Source organism: Oenanthe melanoleuca, chromosome 2 (assembly GCF_029582105.1).
Source record: "Oenanthe melanoleuca isolate GR-GAL-2019-014 chromosome 2, OMel1.0, whole genome shotgun sequence".
NCBI classification, from domain to species: Eukaryota; Metazoa; Chordata; class Aves; order Passeriformes; family Muscicapidae; genus Oenanthe; species Oenanthe melanoleuca.
Genome location: NC_079335.1, coordinates 21,336,672 through 21,364,457, shown reverse-complemented (window position 1 = coordinate 21,364,457; position 27,786 = coordinate 21,336,672). Strand labels below are relative to the sequence as shown.

At 35.6% G+C, this 27,786-nt stretch overlaps 1 protein-coding gene across 6 annotated transcripts in view; it reads left to right on the top strand.

The window, feature by feature from the left end:
- The window catches only part of VPS13B (vacuolar protein sorting 13 homolog B), a 425,154-nt gene that overhangs the window by 338,427 nt on the left and 58,941 nt on the right, over positions 1-27,786 (top strand). For all 6 annotated transcript variants that reach the window (XM_056483011.1, XM_056483012.1, XM_056483014.1 and 3 more), the window contains exons 37-40: positions 3,080-3,279; positions 6,450-6,657; positions 7,001-7,185; positions 22,773-22,969. In XM_056483011.1, coding sequence (XP_056338986.1) covers positions 3,080-3,279; positions 6,450-6,657; positions 7,001-7,185; positions 22,773-22,969 — 790 coding nt within the window. The remainder of the gene's footprint in view (positions 1-3,079; positions 3,280-6,449; positions 6,658-7,000; positions 7,186-22,772; positions 22,970-27,786) is intronic.

Sequence of the window (27,786 nt, the reverse complement as noted above, 5' to 3'; positions counted from 1 at the left end):
CATTATTTCCAACCATATAAAAATACCTGGATATTCCTTTTGAGCATATGTCATCATAAAGGGAATCCTTCCAATAGCACACAGAAGCCTGGTCTCTTTTGGTCTCTTTTGCTTCGTTAGTGTATAGATGCATTTTGTGGTGCTCTTGTGTTTCTGGCTGGAGTCTGACAGGGGAGGACTGGCAGCATTTTTTAAACACTGTCCAAAGCAAGTGCTTCATATTTATTAGTCTCTTGGAGGAGTATTTTAAAAGTCATGAAACTATTTGTTCCTAAAAGTAAATTATTGCACGTACTGAAAAGTGCAATGGTGTTCATGAGCCATGATCCAAACAGCACAAGTTAACTTCTGCATGTCACAGCAATCATTTATGAAGATATATTGTTTCTTTGTGCTGCCATCTCAAGTTCACTTCAAATGGAGACTTTGATTTAATCTATTTAAACTGAAGGTAGGCTTCCACAATAGAGGTTTATGAAAGATGCATTGAAGGACTGACTGAAAATAGTGTGTGGGAAGGCAAAAACAAGGGAAAATTATTTTGTGTCTTTACTTTTCTGAGGTGATTGCTTTAGTCATGAGAAAGCACTTCACTGACTGAACATATACTTTCAGGATTTCCATAGAAATAGCACCCTATTGAAACTTCTCTGAGATACAGAGATCTCTTTACCTTACTATTGATTTTTAAGGTTTGTGCATACTTGTTCTTCAGTTATTTTCTTTAAGCTTCCTAAAACATCACTTCATGCAAGTTTGTCTAAATGCTCTCTGTGTTGCATTTTTTTTATCAGTGAACAGTGGTTTTTTATACATAATCACTTCAACCCTGAAAGGACATGTAGATACAACTCCCAGAAGGGACAAGGGTGTGATTCTTGTCTACACAAGAGCAATCTGGGTCACAGCAAGAAAAATAAAAATGTCTTACTGAGTTCCTGAGCTTTTCCTGGTATTTGTAGGACACAATCCATGGATGTGTCTTGTAATATTTCATGTATTGAAAACTAACCAACACTTCCTTATTCTTAATTGTTTCTTCATTTCTTATTGTTTGCTTAGCATTTGAGAAAGACACTGCTGATTTTGAACCAGCAGTATTATGTGCTGAATGCTCAGTTCTGCTTCTAAGCTGTTGGATATTGTGTTTTCTTTGTACTTTGTGGAGCTGAGATGACAACACAAAGAAACTGCAAAACATAATCCTTCCAAGTGTAATCCCAGTGAAAGAAAACATAAATAAAACCACTTGTATTCTGGCATTCCTTTTCCCCTTTTGTTATTTCTGCAACTTGGCACATATTCCAATAAAACTATAGGAAGAACATTTCTTTATATTGAAGAATTGTGCAATAGTTACCAAGAATTTCTTCTCTTTAAAATCAAAATTCCATATAGAATATGAAAAAAATGAATTTCCAAATATTGTAGAGCCTTTTAAAATAACTAACCATAGCAGAGTGTTGGTGTGTGTTAGTGCTAGTTTTCTTGATTATCACTGAAACTCAATGTCAAAAACCACCTTGAACAGATCTGTCCCATAAGCCTATTATTTGTGAGAGCAGATGCAGTATTTCAGAAGCCAGCCTAAACAAAAACCCTAAAGATAGAACTCCTTTCCCATTTGGTGACAACAGCCCTGTTGATTGGTGTGGGGTGATGGTTTGTTTGAGCCCTTGATCATTCTTACTAAACTCCAGCTGCTCAAGGGAGAGATGCTTTAGGTTTGTGGATCCTACTCAGGTTGGACACAATTCAGCACCATCATTACTATGGGCACTGTTGGACCTTCCTAGTGTTTCCTGGTTAAAAAAAAAAAAATGCAATGTATTTCCTTCCATTACAAAAAATAGTGCTTAGTTTGCAGGATGCAAACTTCTTCCTTGGATACTAGGAGAGGTTCATAGGAAAAGTTTTACTGCACGGATTCAAAACAGTGAGTTGTGTTTTGGGGGGATTTTTCTGCCAGCAATCTTATAAAAATATAAAATGAAACTGTACCTTGAAACACCTGTGTGTAAGCCTTAGGTGTGGTGTTTTTGTTTTTTTTTTTTAATATTTTGCCTTTTGTAAATGCCTAGTTTCCTTAGAAAAATAAGCTGTGTGCATTATAAAGTAGGATGACATCCAATATTCAGGGTGTTGAGTCCAAGTATTAGCACCAAAGGAGATAAAAGTTAAGCCAACCTCAGATGTAGTATTTTCCATGTAAATATACAAAAGAAATAGAGATATTAGGCATGGTTTATTTTATTAAATAGTAATTTGCACTAAGTTAAATTCACAAGAGCTGGGATATTTCTAGGTGATGTTCCTCTTCTCATAATGTTTGTGTCTTTAATGAGAGTATGTAAATTCTGTCATAAATGTAATCTGCCATTATCATTTTTAGGTATCATGAAGCTTTGTAGAGTTCAAAAAGTTATGATATTTCTGAGGAGATGTGCATTATATATTTTGAGATAAGCATTTGTTTTGAATTATTTGAATTCAAACAATACCCTTCTTCTGCTAAGTATTCCTAAGTCTAGGAAGGTGCTATGTTATAATAATTAACCAGGACAAAAGCAGAGAGAACTGTATAAAATCACTATTTCCTATCAGTTTGAAATATAATCAAGTGAAACAGCTGTTCTTGTTCTTAACAGACTTTCTTGAAAAAAAAAAATTTCATAGTTTAATGAAAAAATCCTCTTCTCATAAACCTTAAAATACTCAGAATGCAAGAAGTCATGCTTTGGCAAATGCTTCTTTGTAAGGAGTGTGGATGAGACATACCTGCTCTGTAGCTGCCACATGGTATAAAGGCTGGTTGATAATGTAGGAAGAAGAAGCTAAGCAAAAAAAAAAGGGAAATTTTTAAAAAATTACAAATCTTTTGGCCCAGCTATGATCCCTTGCTTGGAGAGGAGAGTGATGGTCCACACCAGTATTTCCATGAAAGTCAGTGGGGCTACTTGTGAGTGATGGCTTGCAGGCAGGGATCCCCAGGCTCATGGTCAAGTGAATTTGGGAAATAAACACAAAAGTGTTGGGAGAATAGCTGCCAGTGGAATTAAATTTCTGTCTCTTCTTTTAGGAATCCATGGATCATCTTTAGTCCTTGACATAAAAGATTTCTTACTTAAAACAAGTCTCAAAGAAAGAGCCAAATCTCTGGTTGGCCCTTTTTGCTGCTCTGTTAATGTGGAAGCCAAGTGGTGTAAGCACAGTGGTGATCCTGGCCCCGAGCAATCCATTCCAAAAATCTACCTTGATTTGAGAGGAGGACTGCTGCAGGTCTGTATAAGGTGCTTATGGTTGTGCTGTTGAGCTGGGCTGGCTTTGGATGGTTGAGTTTTCATAAATAAATTGCATTAAAGCCTTTACATCCTACAACCAGCTGCTAGGTTGGGGATTTTTGCATGTTTGATTTGGGTGGTTTTTATCTTACCTTATAAAATAAGTGTCTACTCTTTCATGTAAACTGCTGATTGAAAAATTATGTATAGTGTTTTGGGTTTGATTTATTTTTTTAAATGCTGCATGAGCCCTGTATTTTAGCTGTATGTGTGTGTTCCTTAAAACTACTGGATCAAATTACTAACACTTAATATCTAGGGTCCTGTTCTGATGGGTGTATGTTTGTCTGTCCATGATCTATGTGTCTGCAGTGCCTAGGGGTAGCCTTAAGAAGTACATATCCTTCCTTTTTAAACTTACACGAATTTCTCAGGGGAGTAATTGCAAACTGTTGTTTGTAGCAATTAATATTCAGTTTTCCAGGCTATCCTCTCCTATTTGGAAGTGCCCACAACTTGAAATCAGTCCAGGAAGTATGGGAGTTCTTGAAATGAAAAATAGATTCTGTGGGGCTTAAACAAGTGGGCTTTAAGATATGTCTTGTTTTAATTATTTTTATTATAGTAACTATACACACCAAATGTTTTAAAATAAATACATAAATCAAGTATATAAAACATGGAAAGGAAATTTTGACATTTAATTGTGTCATTATGGTTTTTTTCCCAGAGATGGGATTAGAAGGTTTTAGAACCACAGCACTGGAAATAAGGTTAATCAGATAATAAAAATTTAGAAAAAAATGTATCTTGATGAATAAATAAAGTCAGGATTTTTTTTACTCCTTTTTTATTTGTTTTTCACAGGTACTTGTCTGACTAACTCTATATAAATGCTTATTTTTTTTCCCAAAACTTTGGGTTTTGACAAGAATAAAAAAAAAATCTATAACTCTCAGAAAGCATTTTATTATTAGAATATAATTAGGGAAAATTAGCTTCTGCAGAAGATAAGTAAGTGTTTGGTCTGGCAGAATAGATTTGAAAATGCTGACAAAATCATTAGCAGTTCTGTTTCAAATTAATTTATTTATGGCTAATGATTTTACAAGCTCTAAACCATCTGAAGATGATCTCATCTATCACTGTTAATTTGTATTGCAGCAGAACCTTGAGAGCTTATGTAAAATCAGTTCCTCATCTCTGACTATTGTAGTAGGAGTTCCATGCCCTGGAATCTCCAGCTGCCTAAAAATGAAATGAATAAAAGTGCAAGAGAGAACAATGTTCATCCCTCCTCTGTCAGTGGGGAACTGGGGCCTCTGATATTGGCTTAGGGTGGCAGAGAGCTCCTGTGAGGTGGTGCTAGAGCAGGTGTGGTGTTGGAACCCTGGAAAGAGGGGGCTTTGAACTTTCTGTGCTGACAGGCACTGACTCCCAAAAGAACACTGCTTTTGACCTGAGGCCTTGGAGAAAGCTTCCAAAATTGTATGATAGAACTAGAATCACTGGTGTGCAGTTTGAATAGAAGTGTGCAATGTCACATGGTAAAGGGTTTGGAATTTGGGGTTTTAGAATATAGTAATAGGTATAAGGCAAGATGGAAGTTTTAGGCCAGAGGTTTCTTTCTTCTTCACCTTCTTCTTCATGGGTATAGGTGGTACTTTTTAACTGGATAGAAAATGCTTCACTGCGGGTCATGGGTGTTTGGTCATTGGGTCAAAAGTAAAAATAATTTAGATGTTAGTTCTTAATTGGACAATTAAGCCTTAAAAGACCTTGTAATGAGAGAGATACATCACCATTTCTTCATTTTTAGCTTGTTAGCTAGAAGTGCTGTAGCACTCACTGTAACATGGGTGAGAATCAATAAACAACTGAGTCCAAACACAGAATTCCGTCTCTTGTGCTTTTAATCCCAAATCTGACTGAAGAGAAAAAGAAGTGATAGTGTGGAACCCTGAGCCAGAGGTACTCCAGAAACCATAGGAGATGCACTAAATTCAGGGGCTGAGCTGCCTAGCCTGGGAGTGTTTAGCTCAGCACTGGCTGTGGCTGTGTTTCAAGAGGGTCTTGGTTTATTCTATGGGTTTACTTGTAGATGCAGGGCAAGAAAAAACCTACCTTCTTGGCAGCTATACCACACTCCCTTTAGGCATCTTTTGATTTATTTTTTTTCACGTTTAAAAATTGGTATTTCCCCATTGAAAAATGTGTGTTACTCTTTATGTGATCCCTGACTTGTTTACTTTACTCACACCCTTTCCATGGACTTCTAAGTTACTGTCTGAGGATTTTGATTTCATCCCACACTGGTTCCAAGTCTAATTTCTGTATCAATTGCTAGTTGCTTCCTTGTCTTCCATGTTGCTTCAAGGCCTGCTTGTGCACATGAAGTCTAAAGGACTTGTCCCCATTAATACAATTCTTTCAAATAGCTTGATTTGAAAAAAACAGCAATGCTTGTCAAAACTGGGGGAGAGGAATGCCTTCTTGCCTTTTATTTTGCTACGTGTGTCAATCTTTTGGACTTTGCATGCCCAATTTTATTAGATATTTTTCTGTATTTCTTTTTTAAATTTCAGAAAACTTTGAACTTTTTAACCTCACTTGGAGGACTTGGTGAACACCCAATTCATATGCTTCAACTTTGTGCTTAAGATGATCTTTCATAAGTCCTCTCTGCCACATTCTTTGCTTTGTCACTTAGTTCTAAATGTATTCCAGAATTCTAGTTTTGGAGCAACAAGCTCTTTGAAGAGTTTAAACTTTATGTCTTTGAGGGGTTTTTGTCATGTCTTGAACTGAGAAACCTGTGACCAGTCCTAGTATTACATACAGTTCTTGAATATAACTTTTAAGATCTGTGGTCTTCCAGGCAGTATCACATTGAATTGTTACATGGTAGGAATTAATGTTTTCCTTCAGATAATGAAAAGAACAAATTTGACAAATGGTTTTGTAAAGATATGTTGCCTCTGTTCTTTATTTTAACATTAAGAATGCTTGCAAGCAATTAAGCTGTAAGTAGAGCAGGCTCAAAGCTGTATAAAGTTTCTGTTGTTTTGGAGAGGTGTTTTTCCCTTCAAAAATGTCTGAATATTTCTATGCAATTTTTTTTAACATTTCTCTCTCTTTTTTTTTCTTTTTTTTTCCCTTTTTTTAAAGGTTTTCTGGGGTCAAGAGCATTTGAACTGTTTAGTTCTTCTCCAGGAGCTTCTGAGGCAGTACCTGGCTAAAAAGGGCAGTGTAGAGACATTGATACCTGAACGAACATACCCCACTTGTTTTTCTACAGAAAGGAATCAGGCCTCAAAAACTGAGCATACCTCAGATGATCTGAGAACAGGCCTGTTCCAGTATATACAAGATGCAGGTAAGAAGGATATAATCTTGGCTTGCTTTCTTTTTTTTTTCCAGATTATAAAGGAAAAAACAGTAGTAACCTAGTAGACATTACTTGCCTCTTACAATGAATAACTTTATATTTTTTGGAAAAGCAGCTGAAAAGTCATCTGCTAGAATTAAAAAAATACTTTAAAAGACTTTTTTGATTTCTTTCCATTAAGCTGTAATGTTTTAAAAGTCAGGGAAATTTCTTTTTTATTTTCTCTCGTTTTGATCCCAAGGGATTTCTTTTTAATCACTTTGGTTTCATAAACCAGCATGTTTCTTTCTAGAAATTGTATAATAGATTATAGCTTTCTTTCATTTGACAGAAGCACAAAAGCTGCCCAGTGCCTATGAAGTTGTGTTTTACAATGAAACTGAGGATAGTCCAGGAATGATGCTGTGGAGATACCCAGAACCCAGAGTGCTCACTCTTGTAAGAATTAACCCTGTTCCTTTTAATACCACTGAAGACCCAGATATTAGCACTGCTGACCTTGGAGACGTTCTTCAGGTGGGTAATGAGTTTTCTACTTTCAGTAACAAATGAAAATGTTACTGCTGTAAAGTGAAAGTTTTCAAACTCAGATTTATTAAAAATGAGCACAAAACAAATGTCAGGAGCTCTATAAAATCAATATGAGGTACATTGCACAGCTTGAGCATGTCTTTAGTTTCAAAACTAAACCTTTTACCCACTCACCTCTAAAGTTTTTATGTTGCATAATAAGCTAAAGCCAAGTTTATCGGTTTTAGTTTGTGAGCATACAGTTTTTATTCTTCCTTTTTATGGTTTCATCCATCAGTCTTTGCTTAAAGACTTCATTTGGTTTGAAACTCGAACATGTGAGGAAAGACCTGGTCTAAAATTTCCAAGATCTAGTGGAGTCATGGAAGTAAAATCTCCAATCTGGCTGTTCTCTCCTTTTCTGTAGTGGCAGATGGCTGCACTGCTTCTAGTCAGATCCACAGCGTAGAGGGAAAGGATCTGTTTTCTCTCATTTTACCTTGAGAGGTTTTAGTGGACAGTGCAGTTTGACTGTGTGAGATCATAGAACTTCTCTTTGAAGGAAGGCTGAGTGCTGCAGTCTCTGTGCCCCAAAAATAGACCATACCTCAAAATTACACTGATCCTTAATGTGCTGGAATTTTTGTTTCTAATGTATGCAATCGGGTCATTACATTCTCTCCTATCTAGTGTAATTCTTTCTAAATTCACTTGCATACATATTTTGATTTTAGTTCAATTTTAATTCTGGTAATCTCCATTTCCCTTTTGTATTACAAATTGGACCTGTCATTATTTTTTAAAATTTCAATCTGGTTGTTAATCAGAATAGTGTTGTGAGTCGAGGGAGATAAATATTTCCCAGTTCTTCCTATTTGTTTAAAACTGTTGAATTTTATTTCATTATTGCTGTGTTGTTAAAAATTGCTTTTAAAATTGAATTATTCACCAATATGCTTTGAGTTATGAATAAGTGGGATAATCTTCCTCAGATAAATGGTATAATGCTATTACCGTGCACATACTGTTGGTGAGATCATGTAAGTGTCCTGCCAATTTCTTTGCCCTCTAGACAGCCAAATGTCAACTCCTTTCAGTTACATTAAAATTTAAATTAAATGGAAAAAAATCAGCTCCCTTTGGCATGAGGTTTGAATCAAAGATCAAAATTGTGTTATAGTAGGCTGTCTTGATGACCCTATTAGGTTGCTATGAAAACCAGAATTTTGCCTTCTTTCTGGCTGATATTTTTGGAGCACGGCACACCAAGGTTTTGGTTTAATTACATTACACTCCTATTATAGATAACAGACACCAGAACCATTATGTATGTGCTTGTGTAATAATATGACCCTGTCCAAGGGGAATATCAGTTCTTCTTCAAGTGGGCATACACAGCTGGACTTTTACTAGGACACAAGTTGTGCTTTGTGCTTTCATACGATGTCTAGAGAAGAAAAAGTGCAATTCACATGTTTGCCTGTGAGAAGCACTCAGCTACCTGTGATCAGAAAATGTCAGCTTCCACTGATGTTCATGTAATTCTTCAGATATCTCCCACAAGAGAAAATATAAAGATATCAGCCAAATTAGAGGACATCTAGTCAAAAATTCTCCTTTTGGCACATGATGTGCAGAAATGCCTACAAAAAGATCCACGCTTTGGTTGTCTGTCTGTTTTATAATGGCAGAAATTGTTGTCTGGTTCAAGGTGGTGATTTATCACATTTTCCAGAAATGGCCATGCACCTGATGAACAGCCATTTTAAACATGGGCAGTGTGCATTTTTTTATTAATATAACAGAGGTATGTGGGTGGAATAAGTAATACAGAGTCAATTTCTAATTTCTTTAGGTAAATTACATTTGCTAAATACTCGTATCAAACTTCAGATTCTAATTTAAGTTAATCACAAGGCCTTTCATCAGCTCCACTTTTTCCTTGTATGGATACATGTTAATTAATATACTGTGGATTTAGTGCATATGGAAAATTCATTAAATACAAAGAGAAAAAAGATAAAACAACATTTATTTTATTCAGTTCTTGAAATGAAACATTAGAGAAACATCTGCAAGCCACAGACTTCAGCTCTTTTGAAAAAAAAAGGATCTAAATTTAAAGACAATAATGATACCAAGCTATATTAAAATAAACTTTAGAAACTTTCCCAGGATTGTGTATATGTTCAAATGCAAGGAGGACCCATAATGTCCCCAGCTGTGTTAGCAGTCTCCCTTAATCCTCTGCTTCACAGTCAAAGGTGCCCTTCTGTAGTTTGTCTTGAATTTTTCCTTTTTTCTTTTTCCTGAAGTTTTCCAGTTGCATGTTCTTTCTTTCTGAGTAAGTTGCTATGACATTTCATCTAGCTTTCTGTCTTTGTTAAACTTCTAGCATAACGTTTTAATCATGGGTAGGTTTTAGAACTCTCTGGTTTTATAGCTATTCTTCCATTCCTGGAACTTGCAAAAGCTTCACCATAAAGAAAATTTTTCCAAATATTGAACGTGCATGTTATCTGGTACAGCCAAAGGATAGAGAACAGCTTCAGATTATAGGAGTTGATATGAACTATATTGAACCTCTGTTGAACCTTGCTGCTATTTCTAAATTGCCCCAAGAGCTGTTTGCTTGTGTTTTACCTTATGTTGTTCAAAGGTAAGCATTTCACTTGTCATGTTCCTAGTACTTTGCTTTTACAGTCCAAACATTGTTGCATTTATTTGTGGAAGGAGCAGGAGGAACCAATGTCTCTGCCATGGCTTACCATGTGACATTTTTTTAACAATTTGAAGGAAGTGAGAATCCTAGATCTGCATGAAATGAAGAAATTGCATGAGGATTGTATTTCTTTGCAAAGGTTGAAAGTATCTGAATTTGTTCTTTCTGTTAAACAGACATGGCAAACACTTTGTATTTAATCTTTAAGCCCTTATTGTCCCATTTTCACATCTTGAAAATGTCCTTTAGCTCTGTGTGATTTACCATTCTTTCAGATAAGTAATATTTGAGGGAACACCTTTCAGAGGAGTAGAATGGTATTGATGTGAGAATCATATGCCCACCTCAGGACTTGAGGGAAGTCCAAACTTGGAAAATTTTCAAAAGGTAAAAAGCAAGAGGAAGTAGCAATTCCATTATTTTTAAAATATTGAATATTGATATATTGATAAGTCAAAAAATAGGGATGTTCTCTGAGACTTTTTCCATTATAACAGATGAAACTTAAGTCATTCAAGTAGATAGATTGCTGATAAGAGGAAGTCTTTTGGTTGAAGATATGTGGATGAGCAACTTTAAAAGCCTATATTATTCTATGCTTAAATATAAATAAATAAATTCAGTGCTTTGGTTTATGTACACAAAACCAGAGAGAAAAAACCTATTGATCTTACTCCAAAAATCTAGTTACTGCTATATTTAGGTCACTCATGTGCAGATAATTTCTGCAATAAAAACTGTGCAGGTGTTTATAAATTTGTCTCAGCAAGTATTCACATGTGAAGACTGAAGGCATGCCTGAAGTTAAACTATAGTCTGTAAGGGAACCAGCTCATCATTATGGGGCAAAGCTCTTCTGTTTGCTCCATGGCAGTTCAAGTTGGAATCTGGGGGCAGTGATCATTCTCATTCCTATGAAATCTGGCAATGAAATGTCTTTCACCAAGAACTTTGAAGAATGGTAATAGCCTTCCAGCAGATTTTGGTTTCAGAATGTATGTTGAAATGTCTCCTGCAGAGATATCAGAATTGTAGAAGATACATGAGCATCTTTAGGAGCAAGAATGGGCTGGACAGTCTAAATTTCAGAGTAAGGGCTTGGTAGTGTCTCTATTCATCTCATAAATGATGAGCACATTGGCTTGATCTGGCTACTTGGACAGTTGAAAGAGAGTTCATGGCAATTTCCTCCAACCTGATTCTTCTGGTTGCCTTGAAAGTATGGCTTTAGGATGAAAGGAGTAAAAGCAATCTCTGATTTCAGACAATAGTTTATTATTAAGCAGATAATTCTACTGTCCCAGAACATAAAGAATAACTGAAGAATATATTCTACATCATAACAAAGACCAGTATTTCAGAACTGTTCTGTGATGATAAATTCAACTGTGCTTTTACAGTTCCTTGTATCTATCAAGTCCATAGCTGAGAAAGGACAAGTCATTTTTGTTTCTGTGGTATTTTTAAAATTCAAAGGAGGGAAGGCAGGAAAAAAAAAGTGGGGAATAAAAATCTGTTACTGATTCAGTAGTGACTTTCACATTGTGCAGATACAATATGAAGCTAGCTACATTTAGATATTTAACCTCAAAGAAAGTTCTGTTGAATATTTGTGCTGCGGGGCTTAGAACTCTAATTGCACTGTGTGTCTAGTTTGTCCAAATCTTCTGTGTCTTCCTGCAGTCTTAAGAATCTCAGATTTATGTTTATCTTTGCCTGTGATGTTATTATAATTTTCTGATGTAATCTGGGTTATATTTTTATATCATTTATCTTTACCAAAAACAAGGTTGACAGATTTAGATTGGCAGAGGAGAGAGCAAAGATTGGGAGGGGCTCACCAAGGTAGGAAAACAGTTCATATGCCATCAGGGAAATACCCTGATTTTCTGTGCAGGCAGGTGAACAGAACACACAAATTAACTGCTGTACAGCTGGAGGCTTGTTTTATCTAGTGAATCTTGTACAGAGATTCTCATTTATTGTCACTCCAATGTAGAGTTATCGTTCCAATGAGGGATGTTGCTGGCACTGCCCCATATCTCAAACAAAAGCTATGTATTGTCACAAGAGCCTTTACCCAAGTGGCATGGATTTAAAAGCAAGAGAAAAACAGATTTATCTAATCAAAGTAATCGTACAGTGTGTAGTGTTCCAAATTCTGAGTTATCTGATTTATTTGAGATGCATCACTTAACACAGACTTAAAATTCTTTCTCCTGGATTGTCATCCAGTGGGAGATGCAAGCTATTGAACAAAAGAAAGATAAACTACGGCATTTGCTCATTTCTCCATATGAAACTAAAGTAAAATATCTGCTGAACTATAACCCTGACAGATTTTTGTATTTGGAGATGTTTCCCTTGTGTACCTGCCAGGATTCCTATTGCATGCAAGTGTAGTCAGCATTATAACAGCTGATGAAAAGATGAATGTGTGCTGAGGTCTCCTTTTTGGCCTTTCTTCTTTATATAGTGTCCTAAGGTACAGAATACAGTTTAGAAAAGTGGTGATTAAATTAACCAAATCTCAAGGTCTCCTGAAGAATATTTTAGGGCAGTGAGTACAGTTCTGAGATTGCAAGGGCTTAACTGGGATTTAATAAGGAAAGACGACGTAAATAGAACTGCTGTGGTAAAATTCACACAGAGCATTTCCAAAGGTGGTGAAATCTCTTTTAGGAGAACATAAAATATTTCCAACTTCAAGAGGCAGGGATTCAAAAAATTGTCTGTTGCATTGCCTTACGTGCATGTGGTGTTTAAATAAAGCATTTGCAAACTTGCTAGTCAGGAATCTGATTTTTTCAAAACTGTCAGCCAATAAATAGTCATTTTCTAACACCTCATGGCTGTTTAAACAGTGGCTTAAGGAAGCATGAGCTTAAGAATGACTGACATTAGACCTACTGTAAGTCATTATTCCAGGAAGCATTTGACATGACAGTCAACAGGAAAAGAATTATGATCAGTGTCAAAGACATTCATTTTTCCTTTTAACAGAGAATACCTCATTTTTGGCTGACTCTGCTTCCTTTTTACTTTTCATTCCCTGTTGGGGCTACAGTATTCAGCTGGGCATTTGAGAGTCTGGGAAAACTGCTTTCTGGGAAACCACAAATTTTTGATTTATTTCTTATATTCCCAAAGCAACAACTATTTTGGAAATCCAGATGATTTGTGTGTGACAGGTTAGTGATTTAAGTTCATGGTGTTACTAGATAATAAGCTGTAAAGTTGAACCATGCTTCTTGATAAACCTGTTGGTTTGCAAGTTATTGAATCTACTGCCATGCAGTTCAGTACTGTCTTCAAACAATGAGACTTTTTAGATGGATGGATAAATAATTTGGCTGTTGTGAATTGCTCAGAAGGGAAATTTGGTGCTTTTTCTGTTTTTTCAAGCTTACATTTCTCGTTAATTCTACCTTTGGATGTTATTCAAAATTACTGAAATAGTCATACTACTACTATGTAAAGATTCTATAGTGTTTTTAGTATTTCTCTACTTTGTAAGGAGTTGCAGCAAGGTTGAAAAGAAGCTATTATTACTGAACATACCTGATCATAAACTGAAAGTGTAACAAATGCCATTTATTCTAATGTAGGGAAGCTCTTTCTCAGCAGTAGACACAGAGCACAAGTGCAAAAAGGAATGCTGGTCATCACTGTTTATGGGGTCTGTGTAAGACCTGAAGGTTTGCTTGTAGCTTGAGCCACTTACACTTCAGATGATCTACAGGCAAGCACATTTTCTGATCTGAGTTATGCACGTGTTTTCCAGAGTTAAGACTCTTGCTATTAATTATAATATTGTCTTCATTTTCTTGCAAGGAAGGAAATAGGGACTAAAGAAGTTGGAGTCTTAAGCAGATGTTGAAACAGAGCCTGTTCTCTTAGGAAATTCCAGCTTTAAATATTGTTAGTGAACTTCCTTGCTTGAGAGTAGGATTATCTCATACTTTACCATTTTGTTGCTGTTTGTGTGTGTATAATCTTAATTATTTTGCTGTGTGATCTTAGTGTTCCCTGCCTCAGGATGAGGCTGTATCGTTTGTCCTGGAGTTTCTGTGCAGTCTGCAGGGAGTTAAGCGTCACTTGTTGGGAATGTTAATGGAAGTTGTGCATAATTTGCCTGTGCATCACAGTGAAATTCACCCTTAGGGGTTACTGAGCCAGTGAAAATTCTACCGGGTGCCAGAGGACTGACGAAACCATCAGATTATCTTAATGACAGATTTACACTCTCCTCGTGTTCTGTACTCTTCAGATTTTGTGACTCTGATTTATGAAACTTTGCAAACCCGAGTCCTTCCGCCTGCACATTGACTTTGTGGTACTTCTTACAGGAGTCAGGCTTTCCTGTGGTGAGAATATGTGGTCAAAATAGCTCATATACTGAAAATTATAAGGTACTTCATGTATTAATAGACTGCTAACCTCAGTGGTCAGAGGTGACTACATTTCAACATTATAGTGCTTAGATTATTAATAAATACTGAAGCCTAGAAAATTAAAAGCCTTAAATGAAATGTGGAAGATAGTTCCTGTATCAGAACAAGAAAATAAAGAGTGTTGCAAGAATTGAGTGAGTCCTTAATGTAATATCTCCAATCTGTATACTTTTGTTTCTCAGTACTTGAAACAATACATTAAGATGTAATAAATTAAAGAAATATTGTTACTTTTGCTGTTCAAAAGGCAAATGATCATCAGATAAACTCAGTCTCAAGGTGAATGTCAGACAATTAGTAGAAAACTTTTACTTAGCAGTACATAATTTTCCTGTTTAAAGTTCTGCAGAAATCTCAATTATAGCCCAGTGCTATTCTGTGCTTTCTTTAAAAAAAGCTGTTAGTGTGTTTAGAGTAATTTTTCCATCATGAAAAAAGCCAGTATCTGTGACAGATTACATTACTCCACACACCTGCATTTGCTCTGAACCTGCTAGCCTGATAAATTGATAAGTTGGTCATATGTTGTTTTAAAAAGGCAAAGAACGTAGTTCCTAATAAAAGAATGCTACATATTTCTTCTAAAAGGTTAAAAAGCATTTCTCAGGGCTCTTAAATTACCATATTCTGATACCAGGGGAAAATAAAACCTGGGCTTAGAGTCGTGTTTGTACTTAGAGGGCTTTCCGGACAGGAAGGCAATCTTGATGCAATTCAGTAAGCCACAATACCAGTGGGGCATTACAGGTGAAAAAACTGCAGCTGTACCCCTCACCACAATGTATTACAACTGTACAGTGGAATATTTCCTGTACAGAAATAGGGCTTGGTTAACTTTGTTTCCCAAGAGTAGATCACATTAAAATGTTATAAAATCATGATTTCCTGCATTTGAATACTTGTGGTTTCTCAACTGGTTCCAATATTACAAAAGGTTTTTTGTAGCTTCTATTAGTTGAAGATGTATAGAAGCTTTTTTCCAAAGTCAGCTAAAAGGAAGTTATGCATTTTTAAAGAACAACTCTTCTCAGAAGACAGAAGTTTTCTTTCACATCTGTTTATTACAACTCTATTAGATATTTATTTTATAAGCTGCAGGACATATGTAAATTTAAATAAATGAAATAAATAGGACTATTAGTATATATGTTAAATGGAGTTGAGCCATGTTATATGTTATTACTCAGATAGCCAAGTAGTAGTTATTTTCATTAGTCAGCCAAAGACCTCACTATAGATAAAGGAAAAATTAAATTAAGCAGATATTGCATATTAAATATTAGAGTAAGTATTTTTAATTTAGATGTCCTAGTTTTAGGACTAAATTTATTTTTTAAAAATTGGAAGAGAAGTAAAACAATTATGTGAAGAAATTATATGGCATGATTTTGAAAAACATTTCCAGTTGAGGTGCCTGATTATTCCAGAGTGTTGAAAGTTGAGAGTGTACCATAGTGGAATAAATTTTACTGCCTGAAATATACTGGTATGTAACACTTGAAACTGCTGTCAAAGTACCAAAAGCTGTAATGAAAATACAAAGGAGTCTGAGGTGGGTAGGACAGCAAATATTTTGTCCAACTAAATTATTTTAATCCTAGTACTACTGCTAATCCTAAAACTACTTATATAAGGCTATATTTTTACCTCACTGTAAGCCGTCACTTTTTTGTTGGTGGTTTGGTTGTTTGGTTTTTTCCTTCATGAAAAGGGGATATTGGTGGTCTGTAGCTGTGCCAGAAGAGTCTGTTTTCTGCATAGATATGGTACTATCTTAGCTCTGGGGAAAGTTAAAAAATATTATATAACAGGCAAGTGGCGTGATTTCACACTGTCAATCACAAGATGCACAGGAATGTGGATGCTGAAGTATCCTGCATTTGCCCAAAATGTAGGTGTTCCACTGGTCAGATTGAATTATGTATGTTGTGTGAACAGGCATATTACAAAGTTCTATTCTATTTAATATTATTTTACTTTTGAGCATATTTTCTACGTATTGTATTTTTCTGCAGAGTTCTTTTGCTAGTTTTATATAAATAATACTTCAAAATCAAATTTAAAAGTACTGTTGCTGGTTCAAAATCAAATTTAAAAGTAATGTTGCTGGTAGTTATTGCCAAGACTTTTTTCTTTATAAAAATCTGGATAAAACTTTTTATTTCCTGCTACTGTAACTTCTGTTCAGCTAATGAGAGAATTGTATTTTTAAGACAGTTGGCCCTAAACCAGTAAAATATCTTAATAAAAGAATAGCTTTATTACAGAGCAATCAGTTTATTCATGCTCAGGAAGCTGAAGTCAAAATCTCAGTATGGGTTGGTGTCTGACTCAGAGTTCTAGTTTGTGTTCTGCCTCATTCACTGAGGTGGCCCTGCTTGGAGAAGATAAAACACACACACACTTCCTGTCTTCTGTGTGCATTTTTTTGTACAGTAGTTGTTTCTGGACCAAGAATAGCTTCATTTCCAAGAGGAAGCGCCCACGATCTGAGGGACTGAGATTCAAGAAATGAATATATCTTCTGTAAAAGCTTCTTTCCTAGCAAATACATCAATCAAAAGGAAGCATCACTGAAGGAAACATTAGGCACATCCTGTAATCCAGCTGTTAATAGCTATCTTTCTCAACTGGACAAGATGTATTTTGCAGCCTAAGAAATCTGCACGTATATAGTTTTAAAGTTCATATTTTACACTGAGTTTTAAAATCATATGCTTCAGCATTTAAGTAATAAAGCATAATACTTTCATACAGCCTTCATTCAACAACCTCAAAGAAGTAGACTGATGGCTGTAGCTTTTTCCTACAGATAAAAAAATATTTATTAAAAAGATGGGATTAGTTAAGAAATTGAGATATTTTAATTAGTCCTGTCCTAGCTGGAAACTATGTCCATGTCTGAGACCTGTTAGCATTCTGACAAATGCATATTGAACAATGGGTATGATCATTTATGGGAGCATGGCAGATTGTGGAAGTTCACTGATGTTGGCTCTCTGCTCAGCTGTAGAAATGTACCTGATGACAGATAAGTGGTGTGCACCCAGCACTTTTCAAATCCAAATTAGCCAAGTAGTCTAAAGCTGGGAAGATAACATCAGCTCACAGGAAAATACATGTTGTGATCTTGAAATTCTTTAAAAAGCACTTATGGGTCAACACTCATCTCTCTGTCAAGTCTTAGTATTACACATAACCACAAATGGGAATAAGGAGTATCTGTAAAACACAAGGATGGAATTAATAACAGAACATTAACAGACTATGTAGAATTTCTTGACCCCCTAGTTTCCAAGCAGGAATTAAATTATTCTAGTATCAATAACGTGTGACACAATATATGATGAATAAGAAAAAACAATCACATTGTAGTATTCTACTAGGAGTACTTCATGTTGGTTACTAACATTATGTTTTGCTGATAGTTCAACAAGTGTGAAGGAAATTACTTGAAGGATGCAGAGTTTTAAAGGATTTTCAGGTTTCTCATTGTTTGGCTGGGATTTTTTTTTCCTTGAGAGAGATGTGTATGTTGGAGGTTTCAGCTCTGCTCAAATCAGAGATTTTTTCATATGTGTTAGTGTAATATACATGAAAATTTTAATCCTAAAATAGAGTGAGGCAAGATTCAGAGAAAACAGGAATCTGCTCTCTTTTAATTTAAAAGATTTTTGCTCCAAGGCAACTTTCTGAACAGCTGATTGTTTATGTTATGTACTTTGCAAATAGACCATTTTCCTTCTTATTCCAAACACTGCTGTGCCATTTTCAGATCTCCAGTGTCTACAGTTCACAGCAATAAAGAGAAAAAGGAGCAGCCTTCAATCTCTCTGTTTAGAGTTTAGGCTGTTTCATACAGCTTTTCATTTCTGCTTCTAATCTCTGTTGTTAAACAGAGATGCTGCTGAAAAATAAAGCATTTGACTATGTTTTGTTCCCTATTGCCATAATCATCCTTCTAAATAAGTGTCTGCCACAGGGTATGATTTTCTAGCAAAACAGAGCTTGGAAATTCTTGGTTAAATCTGAGCTCATGGTTAAATAATACTTTTATACACACTTAAGTGACAGGTGAATACAATCATTGCAATTAAAACTGTCTTTGAGAGCTATGGAAGAAGACAGAAAGGTGCAGGGAAGTGTCTACTGGAAAGCCAAGCTTGTTGTTTAGCAAAAAAATGAAATATGCTTTGTTTGTGTTTACTTTTATAGAGGCAGCCCTAGTCATCACATTGTCTAAGAGGTAACAATTATATTAATTATAGCTCAGGTTTTATTCAAATGTTTTAAGGTAAAAGCACCATACTTAATTCGACATGTGGGGAATTTTTTGTTGCAGCTAGTTCACTTATTCCCACTGCTAATGACTCAGTTCTGGCTTTATAACCCCTTTCCAGGCTTTCACAACTATTATTTTTGGCAGCTGATATTGCCCAGAGCTACCATCTTTCCTTAAACTTATCCAGATCAGGCATTAGTAATAAACTCCCTAGAAAAAATAAAGCTAGATAAGTAGAAATCAAAGATTCTAAGTCAACTAAGTCTTTTGCAAGCTTCAAACTAGGAAGCTTACAGTTTGTGTAGTTCCAAAGCATGAGCTGTATTTTGTATAGGCAATCACATAATGTGTGTCCTTGATTTCTTATCTCTAATGTGCAGATGACACTTTGAAACATACTGTCTCTTGCTCTGGTAGATTACTTGACATATTACAACATTGTTAGAAAAAATTGTAAATAAAATAAAGAGGAATAATCTCTTCTACTTGCTGACCAGTCTGCATTAACTGTTCAGTGATGTTTTTGCTGGCTGCCCATACTGCTAAGTTCAGCAATCATTCCTGCCTTCCCAAATTTTTCATCATTCACTTTAGAAGTTGTCATGCAGTGTACAGAATAACAGAATGGGTGAGGCTGGAAGGGTCTGCAGTGGATCCTCTGGTCCAACCTCCCTATTGGAGAAGGGTCATCCCAGAGCACAGAGCACATCCCAGAACACATCCAGGTGGTTCTTGAATAGCTCCAGGGGGACTCTACAATCTCTCTGAGTCACCCACACATTAAAGAACTTCTTCCTCATACTCAGATGAAACTTCCACTGTGTTAGTTTATACTGCAGACCGCAGCCTGAAGACTGAGTTATGAAGTTATTACTTCTTTGTGGCATAATTGTTTTCATCATTTTACTTTGCCATCTTTTCCTCAAGAGGAGTTTCAATAGATCTACCACCTACTGAGGGGGTGGAAATACTGAAGTACCTTTTTATTTTTTTTTAAACAGGATGTGTGAAATCCAGTTAATATTTTTTCAAGTTTTGCTCTGGCTTTATTTTGAATCTTTCTTTTCAGTCTCTCTGTATTATTTTCCTCTATCCTTACTGATTCCTTTATGGTTTTTGTATTGTAGTGCCACTTAAAAATATCTTACTGTACTCCTGAACTTGTTCTTCTGGCTCATTAATCTTGAAGGGAATAGAATTCATCATCTTGCATAGCCTCTCAAAATATCCATTACTTTCTATTGTAATCAAATTTTGTGAGATTCTCATTAAGGAAAGAGTTTTGTTTTGAGATATAATCTAAGAGAAATAAATATGCTATATATGATACCTTTTTGAGACTTTTGTTGCACATATGTTACTCAATAACATTGATATGAAAAAGTAATTCAGATTTTGCTAGGCTTAGGAAGCACAAGATCAAACCAGGTATTCACATATATTTAATCAGGTTCCTGAAAGAATGTCAAGATATTTTAGGGACTGAGATTTAAAAGTATGCAGAGATAAATACTGCTGTATGTGAAGTATCTATGCAACCATGAAAGGCTGCAGCCTTTTGTCAGAAATGAAACAGATCCTTTTATAATTAAGTAATTCCAAGACTTCATGCTATAGGAAATATGCCAAGTATTATAATATTTAACCAAACTCAAATGTTTTATCACCAGTGGAGATAGTGAAGGTTTAAAAAAGGAAGTATGTGAGTGTGAATGGCTCCACAATGCAGTATAAAAGACAGCAGATGATGGAAGATACTCTTTATGTGTTACTAGTTAAAATTGGGGAGTTCTTTGGATGTATCCAATGTATCCATAATTGGAGGGTAGGAACATTGCTGGGTAGAGTAGCAATCTTGAGTGTTTGTCCAAAGGCATTAAACACTCAAATAATCTAACACTAAGAAGTTGTGATAAAAATCTAAAAGTCTAGTGGCACTAAGAGCAAAACGAATCTCTTTAGTGTGACTTTGAAATATGTCCACTAAGTTAACATGGTATTTCTTATTGCTGCAGTTGTGTGCAGCACTATTGTACAGAGAACCAAGAAAGATGTTTTCTGGATCATCAAGCCCAGCCTTCTCCACTGGGGCAATGCTTGTTATTTTCTCCATCTAATTGACAAATCAAGCTTTATAGCAGCTCTCATGAGTACCAAGGCTGTCATTGCATGTCCCCATCTTTTTCTGTACAGATTCTTGCCATACCCTCTATTCATAGGCAACTCAATTTTGACACAAAATTTCTGTAAACCTTTCTTCTATTAAATGTTGCTCTGCTGTGGTGTCTGGATGGAACAATTAAGTTCCTGTTGTTTAATTTCATTTAGTCTTCAGCTCTCCACAGCAAGAGTTAATACAGTTTTAAGATGAAGAATTGGAAACTTGACATACTCCAGATGTGTCCCCACTGATGTCTTATACAAATCAATTAATATTTGTCCCTTACTTTTGGAAATATCTCACCTGATGTCTCTCAAGATGGTATTTGCTTTTTCCAGGCTTCATCATACTGCCTCACACTTCTTCACCTGACATTTACAGATCTTCACCCTTTCCAATTGAGTATGCACCTTATAAACATATGTGTTGTTATCTTTACATGTATGACATGTGGGTTTTGATGTTAAATCAATCCCTTTTTCTCACACTCTAGTCTTCAAAATTAAATCAGTTCTCCTGATTGATACTGCTGTGGTACTCTGTGTTACATATATTACTGGCATCAGAGGTTTATGGATAGTTATTGGATTTTTTTTTTTTTTGTCCTACATCTTAAACTAAAAAAATTTTAGTGACTGTGATTGCTTTTTTTTCTGTCTTCACATATCATTGTGCCTTGACAGATGTAGTTAAAATCCACCTTTCAGGCTCTGTGGTTCCACATGTTAATTCCTCCAGAATTCTTTGGTGATTATTTATGTTCCTTTGCCCTCTCCAATCTGAACCATTGAGCTCCCTGAATTTTCCTTCTTAACCTTCATTCCTGTTAATTAATCAGCTTACTGTCATCTCCATCTGCATTATAATCTTTAATGAGTAACAAGGAAGAATGCTAACAAAACTTTTTCTGAATTTTCTTGCATCTCTGCCACATTCTTACTTTTTTCCTAGTTATTTATGTATGTATGTATGTACACAGGGATAAAAATGCATTTTTTTCTTACTCTTTGCTCTATGTCAGCTAGACTTCAAGTAATTCTTGAGTATGTACAGCTGCCATACCTGTAGATTTCTGTATCTTAATTCTAAAATCTTCATAGCTAAGTTTGCATTTGTTTTAAATTCATATTCTCATTCGCTTTCTTGCTAAAAAAGCAAAAAACAAAAACAACAAAAAACACAAAGCAAAACAACAAAAAAAAAAAAAAAAACCAAAACAAAAAACAGATACAACCCTTTAAGATCTATGCTTTTATTAAAATTGTTTTTGTGATATTATAGATGTATAGATATGCCTATAATAACTTTCTCTCCGGTTCAGTGATACATCATGAAATAGTCCAAGTAGATTATTTATAGACTTAAATTTAGGGACATAATTAAACAGAAGCCACTATGTATTTATTTGGTTTCATTTGCCTTTATTTGTCTAAATAGTGCTTGAAAGAAAAATCATATGCTTACAAGTGCTTCATTATTTCACCCAGGATCTTTAGCAATGTGTTGGCCTACTACAAAGCATTGTGTTGTCTATTATAATTTTTTCTCTGCATCATTGATTATTTTAATAAACATATATTTTTTATGTAATAAAACCAAAACAATGAATTTTTAAAAATTAATGATGACTAGAATGTCTTTGATACTGTGATGTGTAGACATCTGATGGATTTTTTGGCTGCATAATACAAATAATGTTTAGATTGATTGTCTTTGTTATTCATGGTTTCCTGTGGAAAAAGCAGCTATTTTTACACAGAGGAAGAGAAAGTTGGAAACGTTTGTCTGCAATGATGTTCTAAAAACATTTTCATTTAAAAGACATCACAAGCTGTTAGTAATGTTTACAGTTAGAATTGTCTGTATGATCATTTACTTTAGTTTAGATAGTTTTGCAGTTTCCATGTATAGATTAAAATGCATTATATTTGCAATCAAGCATAAAGGAATTCTGCCTTCTCCCTTTTATCACAGGTTCCTTGCAGCTTGGAGTACTGGGATGAGCTTCAGAAATCGTTTGTTGCATTCCGGGAGTTCAGTCTCTCAGAAAGCAAAGTCTGTGAGCTGCAGCTGCCCAGCATCAGCCTTGTGAGCGACCAGAAGGAGCTCATCGCCTCTGACCTGTGGAGGATTGTCCTCAACAGCAGCCAGAATGTGGCTGATGACCAAAGGTAGTCTTAAAGGAGGAGGGGAAAAGACATTTAATCTAATTTCACTCCTGAGAAATCTGTTTCAAGAGACTTAGTAATGAAGATACTTTTTTTATATATGATAAGATTTATTAGTCCTGAGTGAGCTTCAGACTGTAGCTCACCTTCACACATGGGCACAGAGGGTGCACAACAAGAGGTTTCCTTCAGGTTCATAGGCAGCCTGGCAGCATCTAACCATCCATGTTTTGAATACAAGGTTACTGAAAAGTGCAGACAGTGTCCTGAGACCTCTTAGCTGCATAAGAGAGCAAAATCAGCTAATTAACAGAAAAAGGCTTAGGTGCAATCCATTCTATAATGTAGTTGTAAACATTCATCTTCCATACAGCTTGATTATCACTTCAGTGCAAGTCAATTACTGTTTTAAAGATGTTATTATTACAAAATGTTGCTATTTCAATAGTATTGCATTATTATTCACACAGATCGCTTACTATGCTAACAGGAAAAAAAAATAATCAGTGTTCTTAAACACTGGCAATCCATTTTTCGTGATGTTTACAGCTAGAAGCACTGTGCAATGACAGATATTCACTCTGTTTGCATTCATTCAATTTTGGTTAATATGCAGAGTAAAAGAAATGGGTATAAGTTCTATCCAGAAACAGCAGTGGAATTACTTTCAAAGACCTGCTTAACATTTTTTATTTAGACCAGAAAACCCAAAATTACTCTCTTGGATCATTGGTATTTGCGGATTCTTGCTGTTTGTTTATGAATCCAAGTTTTAATGAGTATGTAGCATCCACATATGTGTTGAACAAGGCTACAGAATTCAGAGAAATCAGGGAATATGAGCATGGCTAGCAAAATCAATGAAGAAAATTAAACATCTGGTTTCCATTAATAGTATCAGGTTGGAAATGATTTCTTGATGTTAATTGTGAAAGAATGCATTTTCATCATTGAGAAGTTAAGTGTTTTAGACAAGGTTAATTCCTCTGAATGTGGGACCCTGGCAGAATTGCCTTCCTGGTCAGTTTAACACCACAGTAATGTGAACTCGGTGGGAACTGGAAATGATGTAGTGAAATTTAGTAGATTTTTTTCATCAAAGCATTTAGCACTGTAGCCATGTTTATTGTATTGTGCTCCAAGAGGGCTTATCACTAGATGCAATGTTTCATTCAGGGAGCTCTGATAAGCTAATGAGCTGTAATTGTTTGGAAACAACAGGAATTAAACTGAAGCATTTGCAGCACTGTACGAGGATAGCAGGAGAGGAAAGAAGGCAGCAAAAAACATTTACCTCACTACTGAAGCATTTGAAGGCAAATAAACAGAAGAGAAAGAGGGAAGTCAAAGGAAAGTTCCTTGAACTGACACCTACATGTCCAGAGGCTGCACAGTCACTAGTCCTGATGCTTTTGTTGGTCTGGGAAATGAATTCATAACAGGTTTAAGTGTAGTTTATACATACATGCACTAATAGTAGACTGGAAATTTAAAGATTTGTATAAGTCAGGGTGAACTCCAGAAGCCAGAAACCTGTGGGATATACAAGGAAATCCTCTGATTTCAATCAAAGGAGAGAAAAAGTTACATTCCCTGTCTCAGCAGTGTTTTTAATTTGTGGGCATGGGTTTGCTCTCATGAGATCACACCTGGAGTACTGTGTCCAGTTCTTGGGGCCCCAAACTTAAGAAGGATGTGAGCCTGCTGGAGTGATTCCAGAGAAGAGCCACAAAGATGATGGGCTGGAGCATCTCTCCTGTGAAAACAGACTGAGAGACTTGGAATTTTTTAGTCTGAGGAAAAGGTGGCTCCAAGGAGACCTTAGAGCAGCATTTCAGAACCTAAAGAAAGCTAGAGAGAGACTTTTTACAAGGACATGTGATAAGGGGGGATGGATTTAAGCTAAAAGAGGGCAGGTTTAGATTAGTTATTAGGAAGAAATTCTTCACTGTGAGGGTGGTGAGGCGCTGGGAGAGGTTGCCCAGAGAAGCTGTGGATGCCTCATCCCTGGAAATGTTCAAGGACAGGCTGAGTGGGACTTGGACTATCCTAGTCTAGAGTAAGTTGTCACTGCCCTTGGCAGGGATGTTGAACTATGATCTTTAAGGTTCCTTCCAGCCCAACCCAATCTGTGTTTCTGTGATAAAAGTTCAAACTGATCTCTCTAACTTCAAACAAAGCTGCACTGCAAGCTTTCTTAAGGATGCCTGCAGGAAGGACTGGTGTGGAACAAGTAGTCCTGACCAGTCTGGAGTGATCCTTCTCAGAAAAACTTAATGGGTCAAAACAAGGGCAGCTCTTCCTCAGATATGAGGCTTTGATGCACGTTGTTGGAGGCACAGTGGCTTTTTCTTGGAGACAGAGCAAACATGCCAGCTGCATGTCACTGACCTGGAGGTTTTGAGACTGTGCCCAAGACCTGGATGTGTATGGTTACAGCTACAGAACCAATTGAAGGTAATGGTTAAGCCCTAAAGGATGATGTTCTTTTAAAGGGAAGCCTTGTGTAGGAGGTGGTGACAGAAACTGTGGACCTGAAGAGAAGATGAACCTTTCTAGATGTCTAGTGGCTTGTAGGAAGTCCATGTTGACATTAACTTGGCTGAAACTGTGGCTTCTGCTGCTGGTATGGATAATTTCTTCTCACCAAGCACTCTTAAATATGTTCTAGATTCTACTTAACAAAAAAATGCCAATTTCTTGGTTTTGAGAAAGAGACAGTGCCCATGTTGTGGTAAATGTCAAAGTCTTGTTCCTAAGCAAGCATGTAACATGGGATTTTGCAGACTTGTGGGAAGAGCCTCAAGGCTTAATGCCAAGTGCTGGGTGTTAAACCTGGGAATACTAACACTGAGGGATCTGTGAGAGTAAGAAACAAAGGCTGTATAAAAGTTGAACCTCAGTTTTTCTTTACACTCAGGATGATTTAACATAAATTACATGCTGCAGCTGTATGATTGATTAGCAATTATAATACACTATAATTGTGAAGTATAAAAATGCTTAGTCTTGTTGAAGTTTATCTTCTTAGTTTGATGTTGCATTTTGGGACAGGCTCTAAGCACTGCCATATGCATGCAGCTGCTGCTCAATGATAATATCTTTTTCTTGAAATTCTACAGGGTTCTTTTTTTTTTTTCTTTCTTTCTTTTTTTTTTTTTTTTTTTTTTTTGGTAACTCTGTGATATGCTAATTATTAATAGCAGAGAGCTGATCCATTGTGGGTTAGTAGTTTATTATGATTCCTGCCATTGTTTATAATGTATGAAATGTAGGTGTCATGTGACAGGAAAACAACAAGGTTTGTGAGAAGATGTGGATTCAGCTGATGTAGCTGGAGCTGGCAGGGTGAAATAGAGAGACCTGTAATGAATATGGGAATATGTCCTGATTCAAATCCTGTTCTATGCAAGCTCTTCTGAGATTGATCAGGAACTAGCTGGAAATATAAAAATCAAGGAGCTATTTGGTGAAAGGCATAATATATACATGCATATTGTTTATTTTTGAGAATTTTGTCTCCCATTCATTATTTCTATGTATGTATAAGGTTTGCATGAATATTTATGAAAGTTTATTCAAGGAATGAACAAATTTGAAGTACTAAGTGAAATAATTTAGCATCTCTTTGGGGATGTAGTGCAGTGTTTATGAAAGAAATCATATATGGCATAAATGACTGTTTATGGAAGATTTTAAAAAGGGGGATTACAAGGAAATTATCAAAGAATAAATTATTTTTATGGGTTGCATTTGCCTGTTGCAGGACTAACAAATCATAATTGAAATTGCTTTTTAAGCTCTGTTTGGTTGGTGAGACACTTAAACCCCTTCCTGGTTTGTTTGGGAATGATTTATAATTTTTTTGTTTAAATGGGTTATATTTCAAGATGTTTTATATATTTGTGCATCTTCTGTGTAATTTAAAGGGTATTTTTATAATTACTGACACACTTAAGAAAAATAGTAATTGAAAGTGCCTTAAGATACAAACCATGAAACAAGTACAAAAACTTTTAAATACGCCTTAAATTGCTACTTTTTAAAAATTCAAGTGAGGAATCACGATCATGTTTCTTGCTAATTGTTTCAGCTTTTATTCAAAGTAAATGATGTACTGGATTTTGACCTCTAACAATTTGGGTTCAGACCAGCATTTGAGTCATAAATTAAATGAGTTAAGTGGTCTCTTTCTTCTTCCCAGTGGATATTTTCCCATGTTGTAGTTTCATCACAAATGGCAGTTTTGGTTTAAATATTCTTCTCTTAAAATAACAAGAATAATGCAGGTCACTGCTAAGTCATTGTTCTCAGTTGCCATATGTTTAACTTGAGCTGCTTTGCATGATGTGAAATATTATAATTTATATGACTACAAATATAGGTACTTTCCATTTTAAATATTCTATTTCCCAGCATTTAGGAAAAAAAAAAAAAAAAAAAATATTCTGTTAATAAAGTCAGGTCACTTTTATTTAATTTCCTCTGATTTTGGCACATTCCTCCTTTAGCATGATTGCCAAACACAAAGCAGTAGAATCTGGTTCATCCTCTTCTTTCACAGCTGAAAAATTTGGGACAGTCCACACTTCATTTTGTAGCTCCAAGGCAGCCAAGAAATGTGGAGGTGTTTTTATATTGTATTCAATTGATGAAAAAATTTTGATTTCACAATCACATCTTCTTCTGATATTAATGCTCCTACTGTCATTCACCAAGACTTAATTGAAATGTTCCTGTATGTTCAGTTAACACTGCTTTATTTGCTGTTTGTGATAAAGGTCTTTGGGTTTTGGGTTTTTTTGTGCTCTCTGCAAAGT